The 24,450-nt window shown below is 37.4% G+C and overlaps 1 protein-coding gene across 1 annotated transcript in view; it reads left to right on the top strand.

Moving 5' to 3' along the window:
* The first annotated feature begins 1,545 nt into the window (after positions 1–1,545).
* Positions 1,546–24,450, top strand: part of MAML3 (mastermind like transcriptional coactivator 3) — a 580,270-nt gene continuing 557,365 nt past the window's right edge. The window contains exon 1 of the mRNA XM_053703690.1: positions 1,546–2,925. Within this exon, the coding sequence (XP_053559665.1) occupies positions 2,404–2,925 (522 nt within the window). The 5' untranslated portion in view covers positions 1,546–2,403. The remainder of the gene's footprint in view (positions 2,926–24,450) is intronic.

Here is a 24,450-nt window from a genome sequence, read left to right on the forward strand (position 1 = left end):
AATTTCACACTTATTCACTGCTTTTTCATATGGTTCTCACATCTTCTACCAGAGGAAAAAAACCTTCCAATCTTTAAATAAAGCTACAATATTGTATGTTGTCCTGTTTACATACACAATACATGGTACAGGTGATTGATGATGTAAGGTGATTTACAACAGTACAACTCTAGGCAGAGCCCACTACTCATTTTCTCTTATAAATGCTACTTTTGTATACTACACCAGCACCTATGTTAATAGCACTGTGGAATCTATTGATGCTATACAAATAACTGATCATAATTATTATTTTTTACTCATGCAGTTTTAGTCTATGGGTATTAATGTCAATGATTAGATATTTAAAGGAATAATATTAAACAGAATTGTTGTGTTCTTCGGGTCTGCCTTGTCCTGTGGTAAAAAGTGAGTGCTGGTTAAGGCTTGTACAGTGTGAAACAGATAAAAGAGGTCATTACATTACAAGAAGCATGTGCTGCCCTCCACATGTAAAATGAGACTGAAATCAGGGACAGATGTTCTACAAGTAACAAGTGTCCTACAATTGTTAGGGCTCACTAAAAGAAATGATTTAGGATAGTATATTGCTCAGTGTACCTTAAATCCAGGATAAAAGAAAAACAACAACAAAAAATTTTTTAATTACAGAATTCTTTATAAAATATGACAACAATGTAACAACCCTGCATAGTTGTGCAGACGTTACATAACTGTTATATTTTCTACAATATTTAGGCAAATAAAACAATTGAAACATATTGCATATTTAATTTATGTAACCAGAAAATATACTCAGTATTACTCTAATAATGCTATGTTAGTACCAGTTTTCTCTCACATCACAGATCACATTAATTATATGACTCCCCCGGCCATTGAGAATCACTACTCAGTAATGTTTAAAGCATTAAAAAAGAAACTATACAGTGCATTATACCCAGTTCCTATATAACCATTAGAGTTTTTTGAGAGAAGATCTTAGCGAATCAGTGAAATAAGATAAGGATGAAACTGGACAGATTTTTCACTCATTTAAATTTATTTTCAATTCATACTAAACCCAGGGTGCTTTTTCGTGAATACAAATTCACTGACCTTGCCTATCTGAAAATTATCATCAGCTCTTAGATAAGAAATTACACCCCCCTCAAATGCACATCCTTGGGTTATTTTAAAATTCTGTGGGGGGGGGGGGGCATAAATAATAACAATATGTTGCAGTCATCAACGGCAGAAGGGGGTTATAATTAATCACTGAGCCAAATAAAAACAATAATAATCCTATCTGCAGCTCCCCCCATATGCACACATTAAGGGAAGGTCAAAAGTTGACTGCATGCACTGTCCTCTGTGTGTGTGTGCGGCAGGATCCACTCCATTTGCTAGAGATTTAAACTCTGCTCCTGGTTTTGCACCTGGTCCCCGGGGCCGCCTGATGGCCTCTTGCTGCTGTTTACTGAGCTCTTGTCCTGATATCACTCCGCTGGCATGGAGGAGGAGGAGGAAGCAGCAAGAGGAGGAGAGCACTTGATCATTGTGATGGTGGCAGGAGGAGCAAAGCAGCAGAAGCTACAGCATTAGCAAACCCTGTTCTATCAGCTTAGCTCTCCCTTCACCAGACCCAACTGCTTTACTTTTTTTTGCAACTGGCTATTGAGTTGTGTGTGCTTTCCCCTATAACAACTTCTCCCTCCTCCTTGTTCCCTCAGGATTTACTACTTATGTAGAAAGAGAAATATTCATTTTTATTGGTTCTCCTCCACAATATGTGATTTATTTTTTTCTAATATTTTTTTTATTTTTACTCATAATATCCTATAGATTTACAAAGTACTTTGGACGCTTTTTGGCACACACACAAAACTTTTTTTTCTTTGCTATCTGGAAAGGGAATCCAATAGGAGAGCAGGCTGAGTGTTAATGCTGAGAGGAGGAGTGAGTGCATGTGTATGTTGTGTATACCTTTGCATGCCTAGAGCACGACTGATCAGAAGTGTGTTTAAGTGACAATAATGTGTGGTCACCGAATGGTTGGACATTCTGCTCATTCCTGGGAATTTATCACACATATTGGATTATAGAGACAGAAGACGAAGGCTCATTCCTAACCTGAACTGATTTAACCCCCAGTATAAATATATTTCTTTTTATGTCTGATTTGGTGAAAGATCCCCTTTTCTCCCAAGAGGATGTGATGTGCACAGAGGTGATGCACTGACCTGTTGTTACTTTATCTGGGTGTCATCCATGCTGGGACTGTACCCCAACCTGGCTTCTGATTCCATTTAACAAACCACCTGGAGACAAACAAACAAAAAAAAGTAGTGGTGTTTAAAGGGAAAAGGTGGCAGTTTGGGGCACTGCAAACTTCTTTCCAACACACTGTGCAGTGGGACTGGGATGGGGGATTTCACTGCCCCCGCTGCATCATCCAACGCCAGTAGCCTGTGCATCCTGGGCAGCAGCATCGGTGGTACTGGTCACAATAGTAATAATACCCCTCCCAGCGCTGCTGCCCCCAATGCACCGAACAATAGCAGCAGCAGCAATGGGAGCAGTGTGAGCATTCCTAAGCACAGCACTGTGGTGGAGAGGCTCCGGCAAAGGATTGAGGGCTGCAGGAGGCACCATGTTAACTGTGAGAACAGGTACCAGCAAGCCCAGGCTGAGCAGTTGGAGATGGAGAGAAGGGAAACGGTGAATCTATACCAGAGGACGCTGGAGCAACGGGCTAAGAAGTCAGGCAGCGGCCAAGGGGCTGCTGCGTCTAGTTTAGGTTCAACTGCTGTTGGGACTGGTGGCAGCAAGCAGCACCATCATCATCACCAGCAGCAGCAGCACATGCATCAGCAGAGCAAGCAGCAGGATGCAGAGGCACCGGCCAGTGGCACGGCAGAGCAGAGAAACCACACTCTGATCATGGTAAGAGGGGGAGCTAGTGGGCACTCTCCGTGCTACTGTTTGAGTGTCATTGCTTGGCATGAGGGGGAAGTAGGTGGAGGGAGGGGGTTATCCCGTGAGTTTTCTGTTTTGAGAGCGGGGTTATGGGTGGAGCTAAGAGTAATGGGCAATGCCTCTAAAGTTTTGCATAGAGGGATTTATTTATCTGAAAGTTAAGTGAGTGCTTCCCTAAAATAGTTGGGTAATAAGCCTGTTTTATGGTTATTTTTGTTAGTGTTGATGCTTAGCTTGTTTTGTTGTCAGTCTGGAGAGAATGTATGTTTATCGAACTTAGGGAACATCCCCAACATTGTTTAATGCAAAATCTACCAGTATATTAATAACAGGAAATATATTTATGCCATTAATTCATTTTTTATTATATTATTTTGAAGAATGTCATTTTTTTAAAGGGAACCAACAATACAGAAGTACATGGATGGTATTTAGATATTGATAGGGCTGAATTGCTGTGTTGGAGTCGTGATCCTTTAGCTTCTCAAGAGTGGCTTATTAGCTATATTGTAGCAGTACCCTGCACTTCTCTATTGGGCTCATCTATTGTTAACCCTTTATTGATTTGGTGGTTCCGTGTTTTCATTCATGTGTTGGCTACCGGTGACTGCTGCAGCTCATTGGATTTAAACCCTGTTTAAGATTCTAAATAATCCTCAATGCTTATCAGCTGACAATACGTTTGTTGTGCATGATCTTTTCCTGACCTGCTTGAATAAAATGCTGAGCATATTATCCGAGCTGTGTCCCCCACATTGGAAGGATGGGTAACAATGATCACTTGCCTGCTTCTCACTCATGTTAGGATTATGTAACATATGATGTTCATGGGAGACTGCACACAGAGACGAATATGCTGTTTAATAATAAATACAAATGGGAATTGGGTCAATTTGATAAAATCTAGAGTACAAATAGCTATCAAAATAAGTGTATAAACTTTGAGGTTGCAACAGATAGTAATAGCAGGCGATTTGGGATTAGTTCTTACATATTAGCAAAACCATTAATTAAAAGCAGTATAACTTGTATGTGCTATTTGTAGTTGCATAAATCTTCACAAAGTCTCTGCTGCTTATGGTAAGAACTGAATATTATTTGTTATGGGGAAAATAGCACTAAAGTCTTATGTTACGAATGTTAGCATACACTTAGTGCTTTATCTCCTGGGACACTTTATTTCATTAATAATCCCAATGAGTTTTACATGTGGTTACATAAGTGCACAATAATACAGAGGCATGGTAGCTAGAAATGAAGCCAAGTGGATTGTTTTGCGGTTAAATATCAGGCATGGGTTACTGGGAGGAGCATGGGGCGGGCTGCTGCTGTACATCCTTTGCTTCACTGGTCACGGCTCTGTCAGGCAGGTCTGCTGCTGCTCACTTTGAAGGAATTAAGTTTCGTTTGTCAGTGGCAAAGTGTGTGTTGTGGGGGGAGGGTTGTTTGCACAGAAGTGGCTATTTTTCCTCACTCCCTCCTCCTCCTCCCTTCTGACTCTGTTGCTGTTAGACTGGTTAGATATCTTACAGGAAGCAACCCCCTCCCTCTTTATTTAGCTTTTGTATAAGGGCAGATCTAGTCTACTAATCTAGGATCCTGGGTAATAAGACTCGTAATTATCCCTTAAATACTTTTGTAGAAAACGCTTTTAATACGACCCCCTCACGCACTTTATTTAGTGTTTTGAAGAGGTCTAGTGGGATATAAAGCAGCTTATGTAATATGAAGTGAATTTGAAACAGGCTCCAATATATCGATATAGGAAATTGTTTGCATGTTCAATATTAGATGTTTTGGTTAGTAGCAACAACAACAAAAAAATGCAGCCCTTATTAGAGAAATTATTATTTTTTAATACAATTAATATAAGTAAAAACAATCTTGTATAGCAAATGTTTATTTTTTTTCTTAGTTGAATTTGTAATGATGTTTTTTCGAGTGCATCATTTTAGATTGCTATATCATAGCTTTGTTCTGTTTCTCCGAGCAAGATCATATGAGGTAGGGAATTTCCATTGTGACATTAGCTGCTCTTTGAAATGTGATCTTATCGCACAGTAAACATGTACCAAATTGTCTGGGGTCTTTGAAAGAGAAATGATAGTTTTGGTAGGAAATATACGTTGTTACTTTAAAATAATAAAATCGTAATCTTGTAACGGTCTGGTACAAACCACAAAGTGAAATAAAAATGTATTGTAATAGTGACTACACGTGCATGAGGTAAAAATATACCTGTAGGGACTTTATTTTCTAGATAAACTCATTCTAGAGCGTGTCACAATATCCCTGGCAAAAAAAGGGGTAATGTTATTAATTTGCAGTAGCTAATCCAGCCCTTGTTTGCTGGAATAGTTCTGTCCGTCATTGCTTGTGTGGATTCCTAGCCCTTTGTTTCCCAAGACAAAAATGTATCTCGTTGTTAGCAATAGCCACTGTCTGATTCAGTGAGCAGGAATATAAGGGGAGGAGCCTGTGGTTTCAGCTCAGATACTTTTTTTTTTTTTTAAACAGGAAGTTGAAACCCTTACTGTAGTTTTCCTGAAGCAGAAGTGCATTCACAAGCCACACAATTACAGTGCTTAAATCTGCTTTGATCAAATGAATATTGTAAATATATATATATATCTCACAATAAAACAAGATATCCCACATATAATGAAAATCCATTCACAAAGATATACGAAATGTAGCATTTTAGAAAACTAATGCATGAAACAAAATATCTTAATAACAATATTAGGAGTTATACCATATCATTGTTTCCCACGATCACCTGCCACACCTGAAGAACTACTGATAGCTCATGTGATAGATCACTGAGTATATATTGATTGTGAACCTGAATGTTCTAATGAGTCGGTGCTTAAAATAAAACATTACTAGGTTTTAGTAATTGTATATATAATTATTTTTTATCAAAAGTTGACTCTATATGCATATAAACATATACACTTAACACGCACACAAAGAAAGAAATATTTAATCTTAAAATCAAACATTTGTTTAAATAGATCACTGCTCTAGGAAAAAAAATCCAATAAACAGGAAAGAATGTGTCATATGTCATTAGGTTAGGGTAACTGCCTGGCTGGTTTCCTGACACAACTTTCTCATTCAGACCCAAGCTGCTTACAGTCTATTTGCTACAAATTTGGTTGCTCAGTCCAATGAAACAGACATCTATAACATCTTCCTAAACAGAGATTTGCTTGTATATTGGTGCTTACATACTAGTCTGTCTAAGAAAATATAATTAAAGGGACATTAAACACTTTGAGATGGTAATATAAAATGATAAATTGTATATATAAAACAACTCTGCAATATACTTTCATTATTTATTTTGTCCTCTTTGCCTGTAATTCCATTCTGAAATTGTGAGCTTTTCAGTTCCTGTTAGAAATGGAAGTGCAGAACACTGTTAAATCCAGCACAACCATTGGCTGCACACTCTAGTGACCTATTTATAACTGTCCCTAATTGGCCACAGCAGAGAAGGTAACACAAGTTACAACATGGCAGCTCCCAGTGTTTTATAGACACTAAAACTTTACACTTATTTTGTCACTTTTTAAACAACTAATGAAACTTTAAAAAATACATCTACATGTTAGTCATGGACTAAACTTTTCTTTGAATGCATCATTCTATCTAGCATGTATTTAGTGTTTAATGTCCCTTTAAAATCTCTGCTTGCCACTGTAAGCACTTAATTTAGAATATAGATCTACAGACACCTCTGACTAAATACTTTTAGTGCTGGGTTCTTCTAACTTTTCCTCCAAGTCCCAGTGCAATGATACCACATACCTTTACGGCCCTATTTTTCTGGTTTGGTCGGAAAATTTCTGAAGTAATATACAAGATACAGTAGCTGCAATTTTAGGCAAAATGACTAAAATGTGTCCATACTTTCTTCCTGATTGCAGTCAAACTTGAAAGTTTTGTAAAAGGTATTAGCACACACACCACATGCACTCTCATACCACACACACTCATACAACACACACACTCATACACTACACACTCATTTTCATACAACACCCTCTCACTCTCTCATACAACACCCTCTCACTCTCTCATACAACACCCTCTCACTCTCTCATACAACACCCTCTCACTCTCTCATACAACACACACTCACTCTCTCATCCAACACACACTCACTCTCTCATCCAACACACACTCACACTCTCTCATCCAACACACACTCACTCTCTCTCATCCAACACACACTCACTCTCTCTCATCCAACACACACTCACTCTCTCTCATCCAACACACACTCACTCTCTCTCATCCAACACACACACACTCACTCTCTCTCATCCAACACACACACACTCACTCTCTCTCATCCAACACACACACACTCACTCTCTCTCATCCAACACACACACACTCACTCTCTCTCATCCAACACACACACTCACTCTCTCTCATCCAACACACACACACTCACTCTCTCTCATCCAACACACACACACTCACTCTCTCTCATCCAACACACACACACTCACTCTCTCTCATCCAACACATACACACTCTCTCTCATCCAACACACATACACACTCTCTCTCATACAACACACACACACTCACTCTCTCTCATCCAACACACACACACACACTCACTCTCTCTCATCCAACACATACACACTCTCTCTCATCCAACACACATACACACTCTCTCTCATACAACACACACACACTCACTCTCTCTCATCCAACACACACACACTCACTCTCTCTCATCCAACACATACACACTCTCTCTCATACAACACACATACACACACTCTCTCATACAACACACACACTCTCTCATACAACACACACTCTCTCTCTCATACAACACACACACACACTCTCTCTCTCATACAACACACACACACACTCTCTCTCTCATACAACACACACACACTCTCTCTCTCATACAACACACACACACACTCTCTCTCTCATACAACACACACACACACACTCTCTCTCATACAACACACACACACACACACTCTCTCTCATACAACACACACACTCTCATACACCACACACACACTTTTATACAATACACACACACATTCTCATACAACACACACACACACTCTCTCATACAACACATACACTCTCATGCGAAACACACACCCACCACTAACATTCTTATATACCACACACAAACCACACACTCTCTTATACGACATACACACACCACACTCTCTCATACAAAACACACACCAGTTGTGACCCAGTAAACATGGTGTTGCGACCCAGTAATGGGTCCCGACCCGTGGTTTGAAGAACCCTGCTTTAGTAAGTTAAAGGTAGTCTTACATACTGTTTAGATTTTTTACTGTGAAAGTTTGCACATATTGTGAATACTGCCCTTGCTTATATTGACATTATACTACAATATACTCTATAAGCAGTTATGCGTTTTATATTTACTGCTGGCTATTAATATAGGTAGTTCTGTTTATTTTCAAACAGCATTGCCAAGTTCTAAATAAGTTAGTCTAGCTGGTTGATTGTCATCTGATGATTATAGTAGAACATTTTTGTTTCACACATTTTTTTTCTTGGAAGGAAGCACTTGATGAAAGTTGAATTATTTGCAGATTTACATTGGAAAAAATAAACATAATTCATGGTGCATTATTCTTCATTGTGCATTCAGTTTTAACGGCTAGGAGACTTAAAAAGGTTGTATAATAACACCTTTAAAAACAGTAATTCTTGCTTATTGCTGGTAGATGCTTTATTTTTTAAGATTTGATTTATATTAATGGCTTACTTTTCTTCTTGGCATTAAAACATAATGTTAATCTCACTATTACCATTTTAAATATTTATTAAAATGTTTAAAGGGTCTAGAAACCCCAACACTTTCTTTCATAATTTGGATAGAACATACATTTTAAACAACTTTCCAAGTTGCTTCTATGATCAAATTTGCTTCATTCTCTTGTTATCCTTTGCTGAAGGAACAGCATTGCACTATTATTGTAATTATCCAATCTCAAGAGACAAATGTGTGTAGGCACCAATCAGCAGCTAGCTCCCACTAGTGTACAAGTTTGCATATTCTTTTTCAACAAGGGATAGCAAGAGAAGGAAGCACATTTGAAAATCAAAGTGAATTTAAAATAGTCTTAAAATTTCAATGTCTATTTGGAATCAAGTATATTTTTTACTTTTGTATCTCTTTAAGAGAAGAGATATTCTAAATGAAATATTTTAAACAGGATAAAACAACAAGTACTGATACTAAGGAGGCAGTGGTTGGTTAATGCCTTTATTTAAAGAAAGAAGAAAGGACGCTGTAGAAGCTTGTTTTAAAAAATGATGGGGAGTGGATTGGTATGTAGTTATCCTATAATTGTTGTTTTGTAAATGACTGACTCCATCAATTAACTTCAATAGCATTTTCTAATTAGCGTGCTCTGACTGTATCTTGTCCAAAATACTTCCAGGTCAGGGGTTTCAAGCTTGTCTCTGGTGCCTGTCAAAGGATTACAATATTAAAATGTAGTCGCACTATAGTTGTTTACACCTTCTATCTGTAAGCATATCAAGTGGCAATAAATATACAGGGAGTGCAGAATTATTAGGCAAATGAGTATTTTGACCACATCATCCTCTTTATGCATGTTGTCTTACTCCAAGCTGTATAGGCTCGAAAGCCTACTACCAATTAAGCATATTAGGTGATGTGCATCTCTGTAATGAGAAGGGGTGTGGTCTAATGACATCAACACCCTATATCAGGTGTGCATAATTATTAGGCAACTTCCTTTCCTTTGGCAAAATGGGTCAAAAGAAGGACTTGACAGGCTCAGAAAAGTCAAAAATAGTGAGATATCTTGCAGAGGGATGCAGCACTCTTAAAATTGCAAAGCTTCTGAAGCGTGATCATCGAACAATCAAGCGTTTCATTCAAAATAGTCAACAGGGTCGCAAGAAGCGTGTGGAAAAACCAAGGCGCAAAATAACTGCCCATGAACTGAGAAAAGTCAAGCGTGCAGCTGCCAAGATGCCACTTGCCACCAGTTTGGCCATATTTCAGAGCTGCAACATCACTGGAGTGCCCAAAAGCACAAGGTGTGCAATACTCAGAGACATGGCCAAGGTAAGAGGCTGAAAGACGACTACCACTGAACAAGACACACAAGCTGAAACGTCAAGACTGGGCCAAGAAATATCTCAAGACTGATTTTTCTAAGGTTTTATGGACTGATGAAATGAGAGTGAGTCTTGATGGGCCCGTGGCTGGATTGGTAAAGGGCAGAGAGCTCCAGTCCGACTCAGATGCCAGCAAGGTGGAGGTGGAGTACTGGTTTGGGCTGGTATCATCAAAGATGAGCTTGTGGGGCCTTTTTGGGTTGAGGATGGAGTCAAGCTCAACTCCCAGTCCTACTGCCAGTTTCTGGAAGACACCTTCTTCAAGCAGTGGTACAGGAAGAAGTCTGCATCCTTCAAGAAAAACATGATTTTCATGCAGGACAATGCTCCATCACACGCGTCCAAGTACTCCACAGCGTGGCTGGCAAGAAAGGGTATAAAAGAAGAAAATCTAATGACATGGCCTCCTTGTTCACCTGATCTGAACCCCATTGAGAACCTGTGGTCCATCATCAAATGTAAGATTTACAAGGAGGGAAAACAGTACACCTCTCTGAACAGTGTCTGGGAGGCTGTGGTTGCTGCTGCACGCAATGTTGATGGTGAACAGATCAAAACACTGACAGAATCCATGGATGGCAGGCTTTTGAGTGTCCTTGCAAAGAAAGGTGGCTATATTGGTCACTGATTTGTTTTTGTTTTGTTTTTGAATGTCAGAAATGTATATTTGTGAATGTTGAGATGTTATATTGGTTTCACTGGTAAAAATAAATAATTGAAATGGGTATATATTTGTTTTTTGTTAAGTTGCCTAATAATTATGCACAGTAATAGTCACATGCACACACAGATATCCCCCTAAAATAGCTATAACTAAAAACAAACTAAAAACTACTTCCAAAACTATTCAGCTTTGATATTAATGAGTTTTTTGGGTTCATTGAGAACATGGTTGTTCAATAATAAAATTAATCCTCAAAAATACAACTTGCCTAATAATTCTGCACTCCCTATATATATATATATATATATCTCTAAATATTGGAGACAGAGTACATTCTACTAATACTGCTAATTTTCATATGTTAATAGAAACTTCCTGTTAATGCTTTTTGAGTATTAGTAGAAAGTACCTCTACATTAGTGAAGATTAGTAGGAAGTATACAACTGAAGTTGGTATGTTAACATATATCAATCTAAACATATTTTTTTCTGGATACAGTGCCCATTTAAAATGCTTGATTGACACTGTTTGCCCTGCTAAAATTATTCTGGTAGTCTGGAATACCTACAGGTCAGGATCTTATTTGTAAGAAATTTGATTGGTTGTATTGTACTGGTTGTGCAGTCCTGTTTTGATTTGATGCTTGATCAGTTATAACCAGATGAACTACAGCTCCCAGAATCCATCTTATCTTTATGAGCAATTCAGATGCCAGACACAAGTCAGATAACACATACTGAGCAAAGAAGAATGTGATACATTTAGACTGTGCTAATTACGTATTTTCAGGTTAGTGACTCCCAGTTAAAGGGACAGTATATACCAATTTTCATATAACTGCATGTAATAGACACTATTACAGGGAGTGCAGAATTATTAGGCAAGTTGTATTTTTGAGGATTAATTTTATTATTGAACAACAACCATGTTCTCAATGAACCCAAAAAACTCATTAATATCAAAGCTGAATAGTTTTGGAAGTAGTTTTTAGTTTGTTTTTAGTTAGAGCTATTTTAGGGGGATATCTGTGTGTGCAGGTGACTATTACTGTGCATAATTATTAGGCAACTTAACAAAAAACAAATATATACCAATTTCAATTATTTATTTTTACCAGTGAAACCAATATAACATTTCAACATTCGCAAATATACATTTCTGACATTCAAAAACAAAACAAAAACAAATCAGTGACCAATATAGCCACCTTTCTTTGCAAGGACACTCAAAAGCCTGCCATCCATGGATTCTGTCAGTGTTTTGATCTGTTCACCATCAACATTGCGTGCAGCAGCAACCACAGCCTCCCAGACACTGTTCAGAGAGGTGTACTGTTTTCCCTCCTTGTAAATCTCACATTTGATGATGGACCACAGGTTCTCAATGGGGTTCAGATCAGGTGAACAAGGAGGCCATGTCATTAAATTTTCTTCTTTTATACCCTTTCTTGCCAGCCACGCTGTGGAGTACTTGGACGCGTGTGATGGAGCATTGTCCTGCATGAAAATCATGTTTTTCTTGAAGGATGCAGACTTCTTCCTGTACCACTGCTTGAAGAAGGTGTCTTCCAGAAACTGGCAGTAGGACTGGGAGTTGAGCTTGACTCCATCCTCAACCCGAAAAGGCTCCACAAGCTCATCTTTGATGATACCAGCCCAAACCAGTACTCCACCTCCACCTTGCTGGCGTCGGAGTCGGACTGGAGCTCTCTGCCCTTTACCAATCCAGCCACGGGCCCATCCATCTGGCCCATCAAGACTCACTCTCATTTCATCAGTCCATAAAACCTTAGAAAAATCAGTCTTGAGATATTTCTTGGCCCAGTCTTGACGTTTCAGCTTGTGTGTCTTGTTCAGTGGTGGTTGTCTTTCAGCCTTTCTTACCTTGGCCATGTCTCTGAGTATTGCACACCTTGTGCTTTTGGGCACTCCAGTGATGTTGCAGCTCTGAAATATGGCCAAACTGGTGGCAAGTGGCATCTTGGCAGCTGCACGCTTGACTTTTCTCAGTTTATGGGCAGTTATTTTGCGCCTTAGTTTTTCCACACGCTTCTTGCGACCCTGTTGACTATTTTGAATGAAACGCTTGATTGTTCGATGATCACGCTTCAGAAGTTTTGCAATTTTAAGAGTGCTGCATCCCTCTGCAAGATATCTCACTATTTTTGACTTTTCTGAGCCTGTCAAGTCCTTCTTTTGACCCATTTTGCCAAAGGAAAGGAAGTTGCCTAATAATTATGCACACCTGATATAGGGTGTTGATGTCATTAGACCACACCCCTTCTCATTACAGAGATGCACATCACCTAATATGCTTAATTGGTAGTAGGCTTTCGAGCCTATACAGCTTGGAGTAAGACAACATGCATAAAGAGGATGATGTGGTCAAAATACTCATTCGCCTAATAATTCTGCACTCCCTGTATAAAGAAGAATATGCACAGATACTGATCTAAAAATCCAGCATAATTTTTTTTAAAAACTTACTTAGAAGATCCAAGTTTAGCACTGTTGATGAGGTTAGGCTGGGACACCCAGTGAAAGGGGCTGGGAAACCAGAAAGAGTAGACACTCCCCCGCTGCATATGAAAAGACAGATTAGACCAACAAGCCAGCAGTAATGTGTAAATGAGCGTATACATATGACACTCTGGGGCTTGGTTAGGAGTCTAAAAATCAGCACAATGTTATTAACCTCTTAAGGACATATGACGGAATTTTTCCGTCATAAAACAATTGAGCAAACTGAAAGCTGTGTCCTTAAAGGGTTAAAAAATAAGCAAAACTATACATTGTTACAAAAACACTCCCAGATGGACTATATAAATGGATCATCTACAAAACATTTATGTAAAAAAATATCTAGTGTATAATGTCCTTTTAAGATCATCTCTGCAATTTATTATATAACATGGTTTCTCAACTCCAATCCTCATGACCCAAAAACATGTTGGGTTTTTAGAATTTCCTTGGTGAATGAGAGCAGGTTTGATAACCTCAATTACTGATAAGTTGAATAAATCACCTGTGCTGTACTTAAGATATCCAGAAAATCTGGCCTGTAGTGATTCTTGAGGACTGGAGATGGCATAAATGTGAGTATGTCAGTATTCTTATGTGTGATTGGTTGTTTTGCATTTTTATTATTGATCTTTTTTAGTTAGCTGAACACATCTGATGAGCCAATTACAAATGTGTGTAGCTATCAGCTACCTCCCTGCAGTGTATTGCTGCTCTGCAACTGACGTTGAAAGGCGTAAAACAAAAGGATATATGCAAGCAGCTGAGGATATGTACATATGCTTTTCAGCAAAAGATACAAAAAAACAAAGTAAATTTGACAATAGAAGTACATTTAAAAATGTCTTAAAATTACATGCTCTGTCTGAATAACGAACATTTAATTTTGACTTTCATGTCCCTTTCATCTGTTAAAATGATCATTTGTGTTTTTAAATAAATTTGATAAATAATGCTAGCTGATGACTGATTTATCAGTTTGGCGATACTAAACCTAGGTAGGCTCATATGCTAATTTTCTTAGACCTTGAAGGCCACCTCTAATGTGAATGCATTTTCACCACTAGAGGTTCACGTGTGTCATGTAGATAACATTGAGCTCATGCACGTGAAGTTACCTAGGAGTAAGCATTGATTGGCTAAATTAATATAACTGTGTTGGTTATGCAAAACTGGGGAGTGGGTAATAAAGGGATTATCTATCTTTTTAAACAACAAAATTCTGGTGTTGACTGTTCCTTTAAGTGATATGCAGCTGCAATGGAGTGTGCTCTCTGTGTAATTAGACATCATGTAGCCCAAGTTAGTTTCTAAAATTCATATACCCCAGATCATTTTATGAATGACAAGATTTGAACATTGTAATATTAAACATCTAAAGCTAATAACATATTGTCCAAATGTAATATTTATACTGTAGGTCCACTAAGTTCTAATCACAGCTGCTACAGATTTTCTAGCAATCTTGAGTGCCTCCAGTAAATATGGTCAGAAGGTACGGTTGCCATTTGTCTGGGAATGACCAGGACAGTTCAGGTTTCCATTTGTGTGTTTGGGTTTGAAGCCAGACCTGGACATGTAAATGTCCGGGTTTGGTGGGAACCAGCCACAGCCAAACAGGTGACGTGCATTTGCAACATAATGTCTGCAGTTATATCTCTCTTGCATGTGTGTGGGAGTGTTGAGTGAGTATGCGTGAGATAGAGAGTGTGTGTATGAGATAAAGTGTGTGAGTTTGAATGTCTGTGCGAGTTTGTGTTTATGTAATATCATACATAGTGTGTGCTGTGCACGGCACAGGAGTGTTTGGGTTTGGCCTGAACTAAAGGTGGTAACCCTATCTTCAGGGCACCCTTGTCGTGTCACTAAAATAATTATTTAGCTAAAAGGTATTTGTGTTCTAATTTGCACCCATTGGATAGAATTTGACAGAAAGTGATATGACTACAATTTGTTAATTTATTTGGCTTGAAGATGTACTGAGTACCTATTTTAATTTACTTTGCTATCTACCTGTAGAAATTTGGGAGCTGCAGTCCCCATAAAACCACTAATAATTTACATTATAGATTAAGGGATTCGGATTGGTGCAATAAGGCTGTTGGCATAAGGGTTCCAGCATGCCTCATAAACCCTGAAACCCTGGGGCAATAGATTTGTCACTATATATGACGTATACAGTAACTAGGGTTCATTAATATGCTTTTAACAACTGTTACATATGTACCCACATTTAAAAAAAATTATGATGCCAGTTATGCACTGGGTATTATTAGAATGCAATAGATTTTGTTTTTAATTATAATGTTTATCTTTTAGCCAAACTGCTTTGTAAGGGTTGGTAGCTTTATAAACATGACTCTAGCTTTATCAATTCCTGTGCCTTTCTGATTTAGCCCCTGCAGCTATAGCATTGACTGACAGTGGTTCTAACTAAATAGCATGACATTCTGATAAAACAAGGAAATCACCTGTCTACTCAGTGTTTTCTTTCCAGTTATAGATCCTGTTTGTCTTTATAAGCTTTGTGGTTTGCTATAGCCTTGTCATACGGCATTACAATGCAAAAGTAGCTTTACAAAGTGTGTACACCTTGAACAAAATACTTGTGCAAGTTCTGCAGCAAGTAGAATAAAATATTGTAACGGCTGTTCTAGCACAGGAAATGAAAGACATTGTTCTTATCAGGGCATAGAAACACAACAAAAGAAAGTTTTTCTGAAATATCTGGAGTGTAAAAAAGGAAGAGGAAAATAAAATAAAGCAAGATAACTGCAAAAACAATTTTTTTGCACATTTTTTATATATATATGTATATTGCTTATTTTTCATATTAAAAAAATGAGGGAAAAAAAACACTTAGCATGTAATCATTTTAGAAAAGACAATACCTGACTAGTTATTTTCTTTAAAGGGACAGTCAACACCAGAATTTTTGTTGTTTAAAAAGAAAGATAATCCCTTTATTACCCATTCCCCAGTTTTCCATAACCAACACTGTTATAGAAATACACTTTTTACCTCTGTGAATACCTTGTATCTAAGCCTCTGCAGACTGCCCCCTTATTTCAGTTCTTTTGACAGCCATGCATTTTAGCCAATCAGTGCTGGCTCCAGGGTAACTTAATGTGCATGAGATCAATGTTATCTATATGAAACACATGAACTAATGCCCTCTAGTGGTCAAAATGCATTCAGATTAGAGGCAGTCTTTAAGGTCTAAGAAATTAGCATATGAACCTCCTAGAATTAGCTTTCAACTAAGAATATGAAGAGAACAAACCAAAATTGGTGATAAAAGTAAATTGGAAAGTTGTTTAAAATTACATTCCCTATTTAAATCATGAAAGTTTTTTTTTTGGACTTGACTGTCCCTTTAAATGTGTAGAGCGTTTAGCATACAATTTTCTTTGTCCTGTATTTCATGTTGTCCAGGACAAGTAGAACAATAATGCATAACTTTTTTTATTTGCTTGTTGTATTTTTGTTAAAGAAAAATGCAAATTTGTTTGCTAAATATTCTAATTTGGCACAAGAAAATCTGTGTTTTTTTGTTTGTTTTTTTAATGAAAGTAAGCTCACACTTTTGTTTTGCAGAAATAGAACATTCAAAATATTTTTTAAAGCCTTTATTTTATTATTGAGTGAAATTTTAAAGGAAGTCAAAATTAAACTTCATGATGCAGATAGAGCACACAATGACTGTCACATGATGCAGGGGGGAAGGAAAAATTAAACTAACTTCGAAATTTGTCATAAAAAAATTCTCCTACTCATTTGAAATTAAAACAAGGTGCTTTTGTATTTTCTGTATTATCCATTGGTTGATGATGCAAGAATTCTGTATGTTATGGTTTTAAGGGTACAAATAAGAATGTATTTATAAAATGTACAGCAATGCATTTTAAATATAATTAGAAGCTTTTTTGCAGTATACGTGTTTTTGCAAAAGTATTTGTTTTAAAACGCATCATTGTTGGTGATTAATTTCAATTTGTAAAATGCACATTAAAAGTTGTTGTATGGCAGTGATGTTATTTTGGCAAATAAAAATATATAGCTAATATGCATCTAATCCACCAAGACTTGACAATGGTATCAAGATCTCTGAGCTGGGCCAAAAAGTTAGGAGACACAGATGTTTCAGACACTGGCAATCAAGGGGTTCAGTCACTGCTGCTTTACTTGGTCATTTCTGGAACACAAACGCACTAGTGATTCAGCCCTTGATTTCCTGGAACACACCCGAGAAATCATTGCTGTATTCCTGCCAAGTATTGAGAGTTGAATGGGAGGGGCTGGAGCAAGAGTGTGAGCAATATAGTGCCAGAACATACCATGAAAGGTAAAGGTGGGGCCATGGACCTTCACTCACTTCTTCCCAGCTCAAAAGAACAGGGCCAGCAGGGCATTTTACTTGGTGCCATAGTGACCCTTGTTATGTTTTAGTGTAAAATGCAGTTGTAGTGGAATTCAGATACCACTTAAATGCCCCTTTAAAGCTAAATCCTCATTGTTCTGCCCCCTTTCATTTCTAACTCTCCAGGCAAAGATGAGACAATCAAGCTATTCCTATCACAAGGCACTTATCACATCTGCCTAGTTTAAAAGGATTTATAAATCACCGCTATGGTAAAGCACTGAGCAAAATGCTTAAAACCTGCAGGGGTAATCAGATACCTTCTATAATGCACTGGGTCATATCACAATGGTTATACCGTAAAAAAAACTATAGAAAACTCCTTTTTGGGACATAGGGGCCTATCTATCGGGTTGATTGACACCCCCTGCTGGTGGCCGATTGGCTGCGAGTCTGCAGGGGGCGGCGTTGCACCAGCAGCTCTTGTGAGCTGCTGGTGCAATGCTGAATACGGAGAGCGTATTGCTCTCCATATTCAGCGAGGTCTTGCGGACCTGATCAGCACTGGCGGATCAGGTCCGCCAGACTTTGTTAAATATAGGCCCTAGTATCTAAAAGGGTGTTTTATGGTGTCATTTTGCTTTTTGAAAAAAATGATGCCCCTGTACAGAGTAAACCTACTTTTTTATTTTCTTGCTTGTAATTTGTCACTCTCCACAGACTTTGAATAATACAGTATTTTAGTTTTAATATGCATGTAACCAGCTTTTATTTATCAGCTGTTTTCATCCAAAGTACATTAATATGCTTGGCTTAGAGAGACGCTCTTCTGCAAGAATGTTATTTTACAAAGTTAGTGAAGGGCTAATAAAGCAGTTTGGATTGAGGTGTGTGTATGTTTGTGTTAACCTCCCTTTAGCTATAGGGCACTTAAATCTCTTAAATCAGCTGCAATTAATATTAAGGAACAAAATTTCACAGCTGGATCATTCAATATCAATCATTCTCAAGCTGGTTCAACATCGGCCTTTCTCCTTCAACAATTAATCTGAGTACTGCAATAACACTGCAATAATGATTTTGCCTGACAGCTTTGTATTTCTATACTTGGGTACAATACCTGGGGTTACCTGTATTGAAATGGACATTCTTATGGAAAATAAAATGCATTTTATTTTAACACTAATTTCTATTACAAAATGTAGTGCTAAATTACAAGTGGCGCACTAATGTTTGGACTCAAGCGATATAGGAATATTGCTCCCATGCTAACTTCCGCTCATATTACAATTTGAAAGTAATCGCGAGAATGCAATCGCATTTTACACATGTTGGGTTAGCGCAACAGAAAACATTCTGTAAAGGGTATAAAAAAAGTTGCACCAAACACAACATAAATACATTTAAAATTATTGTTACACTCATATAAACACTATCTGATACAAATTATTCACATAAGTATTAAAAAAAAAGTTATAAGGGTTCAAAGGTATTTGGTTTATGTAATCACGTGTATATATAGGTATAGATATATATTGTACCAAAATACCATCAGATATATATATATAGAAATATGTATGAATAAATGGAACATATTCTTCTAAGTGCAGAATATTGGGATGTGAAATATTCATATTTTCATGTCGGTTATCGCACAAGAGAACATGCGATCGGGTTTGCATGCGAGTGGGGTGTTTTCCACTTTTTTTTTCTCCATTGACTTCTATGGGCGAATAGGTTATTGTTCGTGTAATATTGTAAGTTTGACTTTTTGCACACGTCGATAACTTTTTACTTTCAATTCGTAATAGCAGCGCAACCCGATGCGCGATAAAGTTTACTTATAGCGCAATTAGCGCTCTAGTAAAAGAGCTAAATAGCGCTTTACTCGTAATCTGGCCCTATATTTTTCTATTAAAATATGTCTTTAAAGGGACACTAAATCCAAATTTTTTCTGTCATGATTCAGATAGAATTTGCACTTTTTTTAAGCAACTTTCTAATTTACTATTATCAATTTTTCTTCGTTCTCTTGCTATCTTTATTTAAAAAGCAGGAATGTTAAGCATAGGAGCCGGCCCATTTTTGGTTCAGAACCTGGATTATGCTTGCTTATTGGTGGATAAATGTCAGCCAGCATCCAAGCAAGCACTATCCTGGGTGCTAAACTTAAATGGGCTGGCTCCTAAGCTTAAATTACTGCTTTTTAAATAAAGATAGCAAGAAAACAAAGAAAATTTGATAGTAGGAGTAAATTAGAAAGTTGCTTAAAATTGAATGCTCTATCTGAATCGTTAAAGAAAAAAAATTGGGTTTAGGGTCCCTTTAAGGCAGAGATTGTACCAACATATGTAACTCCTATTCTTCCTCCCACTGTTTGCCATACTAACTGTGTGCAATATATTATTATCTCCACTGTGACAATAAGGTCTGCAACACTATAATAAAATGCACTTCCACATGAGCAAATTCACCCTAAATGTTTGATAAAAGCTTGGGTGTTTGCCTTGATTTTTTTAAACAATTATAAAAGATTAGAACAGGGCTTTTTGATAAAAACCCCATCATAATCAGGACAACACAATAATTAAACCCCTTGTTTGCCTGTAGCATTCATAGTTGTCCGTAACATATGCAGTGATTTAACCTTTGGTGTGAACACATACACAGGAGTGACATAACAAAGGCACTGCTGATTTACACACTTGCATCAGTGATGTATTAAAGGGGCACTCAAGACAAAATTAAACTTTCATGATTCTGATAGAACTTTATCATTTACTTCCATTAACAAAAATTGCACAGTCTTATTATATTTTACATCACCAGCACCTACTGAGCATGTGCAAGAGTTAACACATTATACTTATATGCATTTATGGTTGGCTGATGGTTGTCACATGATGCAGGGGGGGTGGAAAAAGACATAACTTTGAAATTTGTTAGAAAAAAAGACTACTATTCATTTGAAGTTCAGACTAAGCACTATTACATTGTCTTGTTATCATGCATTTGTTGATTATGCAAATCTACTGTATTTACTGGTCCTTTAACTGCTGCGTAATAGTATTTGCATTGGACTTGCAGCTGACAATATACCAGTTGATATCTCCCTCACCTGGATCCAAGTCTGGATTTATTTCCTATGGTTAGGGTTGCCACCTCAGCCATGTTTTCCTAGATATTTATCTTTATGTGCAGAGGGGAACATGCATTGCTCCTCTAGGCAGCACACAAATAGTGACCCTGGACAGCACTGTTCATGTTCCGCCCCGCATACCCTGCACCATGTGTAACTTATAGCTGTCCAGGAAAACATGGCAAGGTGGCAAACCTAACTATAGAGTTATCACCTCAGCCATGTTTTCCTGGATACTTGAGTTACACATGCTGCAGGGTGTGCATGTATTGTGCCTCTGGACATCACATGATTAGTACAGCATGTGGCTGAGGTGGCAAACCTACCAATGTTATGCTGATTCCCTGTGGCTATATCCCACATGGAAAGTAACAAGGAAGACAGGAAAGTTTTGAGACTAGCAGCCTTCTGGATAACAGCCCTGTTGAATGTACAAGACTTGCTGTTGGTACAGAAGGAGAGCAGCATTGTGAGTCAGGACTTTGCTTAAAGGGACAGTCTACACCAAGATTTTTCTTATTTAAAAAGATAGATAATCCCTTTATTACCCATTCCCCGTTTTTACATAACCAACACAGTTATATTAATATACTTTTTACCTTTGTGATTACCTTGTATCTAAGCCTTTGCAGTCAGCCTCCTTATCTAAGTGCCTTTGACAGACATGCAGTGTAGTCAATCAGTGAAGACTCATAAATAACTTCACGGGAGTGAGCACAATGTTATCTATATGACACATGTGAACTAGCACAGTCTAACTGTGAAAAACATTCAAAATGCTCTGAGCTAGGAGGCGGGTTTCAACTGTTTAGAAATCAGTTTGAGTCTAGCTAGGTTTAGCTTTTCAAAAATACCACCAAGGGAACAAAGCAAATTTGATGATAAAAGTAAATTGGAAAGTTGTTTAAAATTGCATGCCCTATCTGAATCATGAAAGTTTAGTTTTGACTTTACTGTCCCTTTAACTGCCACTCCTCTTCCCTTGCTGCTCTCACATTTTTAAGGTGCCCTTGATTAGAAGCATTCTAGCAATATACTCGGCACTACCAACACTGTGCAATTAAAATTCAACTTGTAAGTGGACTTAGAAGGGGCCTTCTAGTCAAAACTAAAATGCACATGGACATGGGTGTGTTTCTGTTTTGAATATAAGCATTTTTGCAAAAAAAAAACATTTATTAGCAAAAATGCTTTTATTAAAAGTTACAGCCATTTTCAGAAAGAGCTTTTATTGTGCATGTGCAGCATGTACCAGAATTTGAAATTGCTTGTTTGCTCAAAGAACAAGCGGTGTCATGCAAATAAAATCATCACCAACACAAGTGCTGCTGATTCTCCGAGCAGACAAGCTGCTTAAAATGCTGGTGTACGGAGCATATCTAGTTAGGATTCACATGCACAGTAAAAACTCACTAAATACAGTGATAACTTGTACTAGAAACATTTTTGCTAATACAAGTGTATTGCCAAAAGGCTTCTGTTCAAAACTGAAAGGCAGAAAAGTGTATTCAAATTTTGACTAGAATGTGACATGTCCCTTTAATAACTCACAACTTCATGAAGAATTTAGTTAAGATTTTTTTTTTTATACAATGTGTGAAAAAAAATCTAAAAAAGATTAAGGCTAAATACCTGCAAATAAATAAACTCAGTATAAAGATTTGTTGAATTAAGAAGGCACACAGAATTTTATCAATTTAGCAGAAATTTCTTTTACTGCTATTCCAGACGGCCTGAAGCGCAATATGTTTATGACTAATGAGTACAAAATGATGGCCCTGTGCTCTATTAAATCAGAAAAGGAGTGCGTTCAGAGGCAGTTGATTATTGTACTCCACTATGTCGTGCTGTGGAGGCTGGACTGTAGCCCAAGAGGGAAGGGACACTGAATTTTATTTCTTCTTTTTATGTGTTATAAGATTCTTAAAGGAACAGTAGCATATATTTGTTTAAATGTATGCATAGTTTGTACCAGCTATTAAGTACTGAATTGCAAAAGATCTATATACAAAATAAATGTTGTAAAATCATTTAAAGGGCCACTAAACCCAAAATCTTTCTTTAATGATTCAGATAGAACATACAAATTTATAAAACATTACAATTTACTTCTATTATTTATTTTGCTTCATTTTTTAGATATCCTTATTTGAAGAAAAAGCAATGCACATGGGTGAGCCAATCACATGAGGCTTCTATGTGCAGCAACCAATCAGCAGCTACTGAGCATATCTAGATATGCTTTTCAGCAAAGAATATCAAGAGAATAAAACAAATTAGATAATAGAAGTAAATTAGAAAGATGTTTAAAAATGCATTCTCTTTCAAAATCATGAAATAAAAAATGTGGGTGTCATGTCCCTTTAAAGCTGTCACTTTTATGAATGATTTGCAAAACCACTTAAAAAAATCTGAGTATGTTTATCACCCTTAATTAGGACCAGTTATTCCTAGCAGTAAGTGTATCCACTGCTCTAAGCAATCACATAGTTTTAGGCAGCTTGCAGCATTTTAAGAAACCATAGGTTCATTTACTTTATAGGTCATGTAGCAAGAGAGGGAGAAACACCATTTTCTCTTGTTAAGTGTATCCAGTCCACGGATCATCCATTACTTATGGGATATTAACTCCTCCCCAACAGGAAGTGCAAGAGGATTCACCCAGCAGAGCTGCTATATAGCTCCTCCCCTAACTGCCATTACCAGTCATTCTCTTGCACCCAACGAATAGATAGGATGTGTGAGAGGACTGTGGTGATTATACTTAGTTTCATACCTTCAATCAAAAGTTTGTTATTTTATAATAGCACCGGAGTGTGTTATTCCTTCTCTGGTAGAATTTGAAGAAGAATCTACCTGAGTTTTTCTATGATTTTAGCCGGAGTAGTTAAGATCATATTGCTGTTTCTCGGCCATCTGAGGAGAGGTAAACTTCAGATCAGGGGACAGCGGGCATATTAATCTGCAAAGAGGTATGTAGCAGCTTATTATTTTCTGACAATGGAATTGATGAGAAAATTCTGCCATACCGATATAATGTAAACTCAGCCTTAAATGCAGTAGCAGCAACTGGTATCAGGCTGTCATGTATGTATATTTTACACTTCAGTATTCTGGGGAATGGCACTTCACTGGAATTATACTGTATGCATAAAACTTTAGCCTAATTTGCAGGGACTAGCAACAGGCTTTTTAATAACACTCAATTTATTAATGTTAAACGTTTTTTGCTGGCATGTAAAATCGTTTAATTTTCTGAGGTACTGGGTGAAAAAATGTTTTGGGCACTATTTTTTTTTCCACTTGGCAGTCGTTTTATTTAATTTATGACAGTTTACTGATCTCTCTCACTGTTATGTGTGAGGGGGAGATTCAGTCAGAAGTTTATTGTCTTCCCTGCATGATCCGGTTCATCTCTACAGAACTCAGGGGTCTTCAAAACTTGTTTTGAGGGAGGTAATCACTCACAGCAGAGCTGTGAGATTGTAGTTGACTGTGATAAAAAAAACGTTTATTTCTGTATTTATTTTTTTATTTTATTTTTTCTGCTATCAGGGTTAGTTATCCTTTGCTAATGGGAGCAATCCTTTGCTAAAATTGTGTTTTTTACAAAGATTTGATGCTA

The sequence above is a fragment of the Bombina bombina genome, chromosome 2, assembly GCF_027579735.1.
Source record: "Bombina bombina isolate aBomBom1 chromosome 2, aBomBom1.pri, whole genome shotgun sequence".
NCBI lineage: Eukaryota > Metazoa > Chordata > Amphibia > Anura > Bombinatoridae > Bombina > Bombina bombina.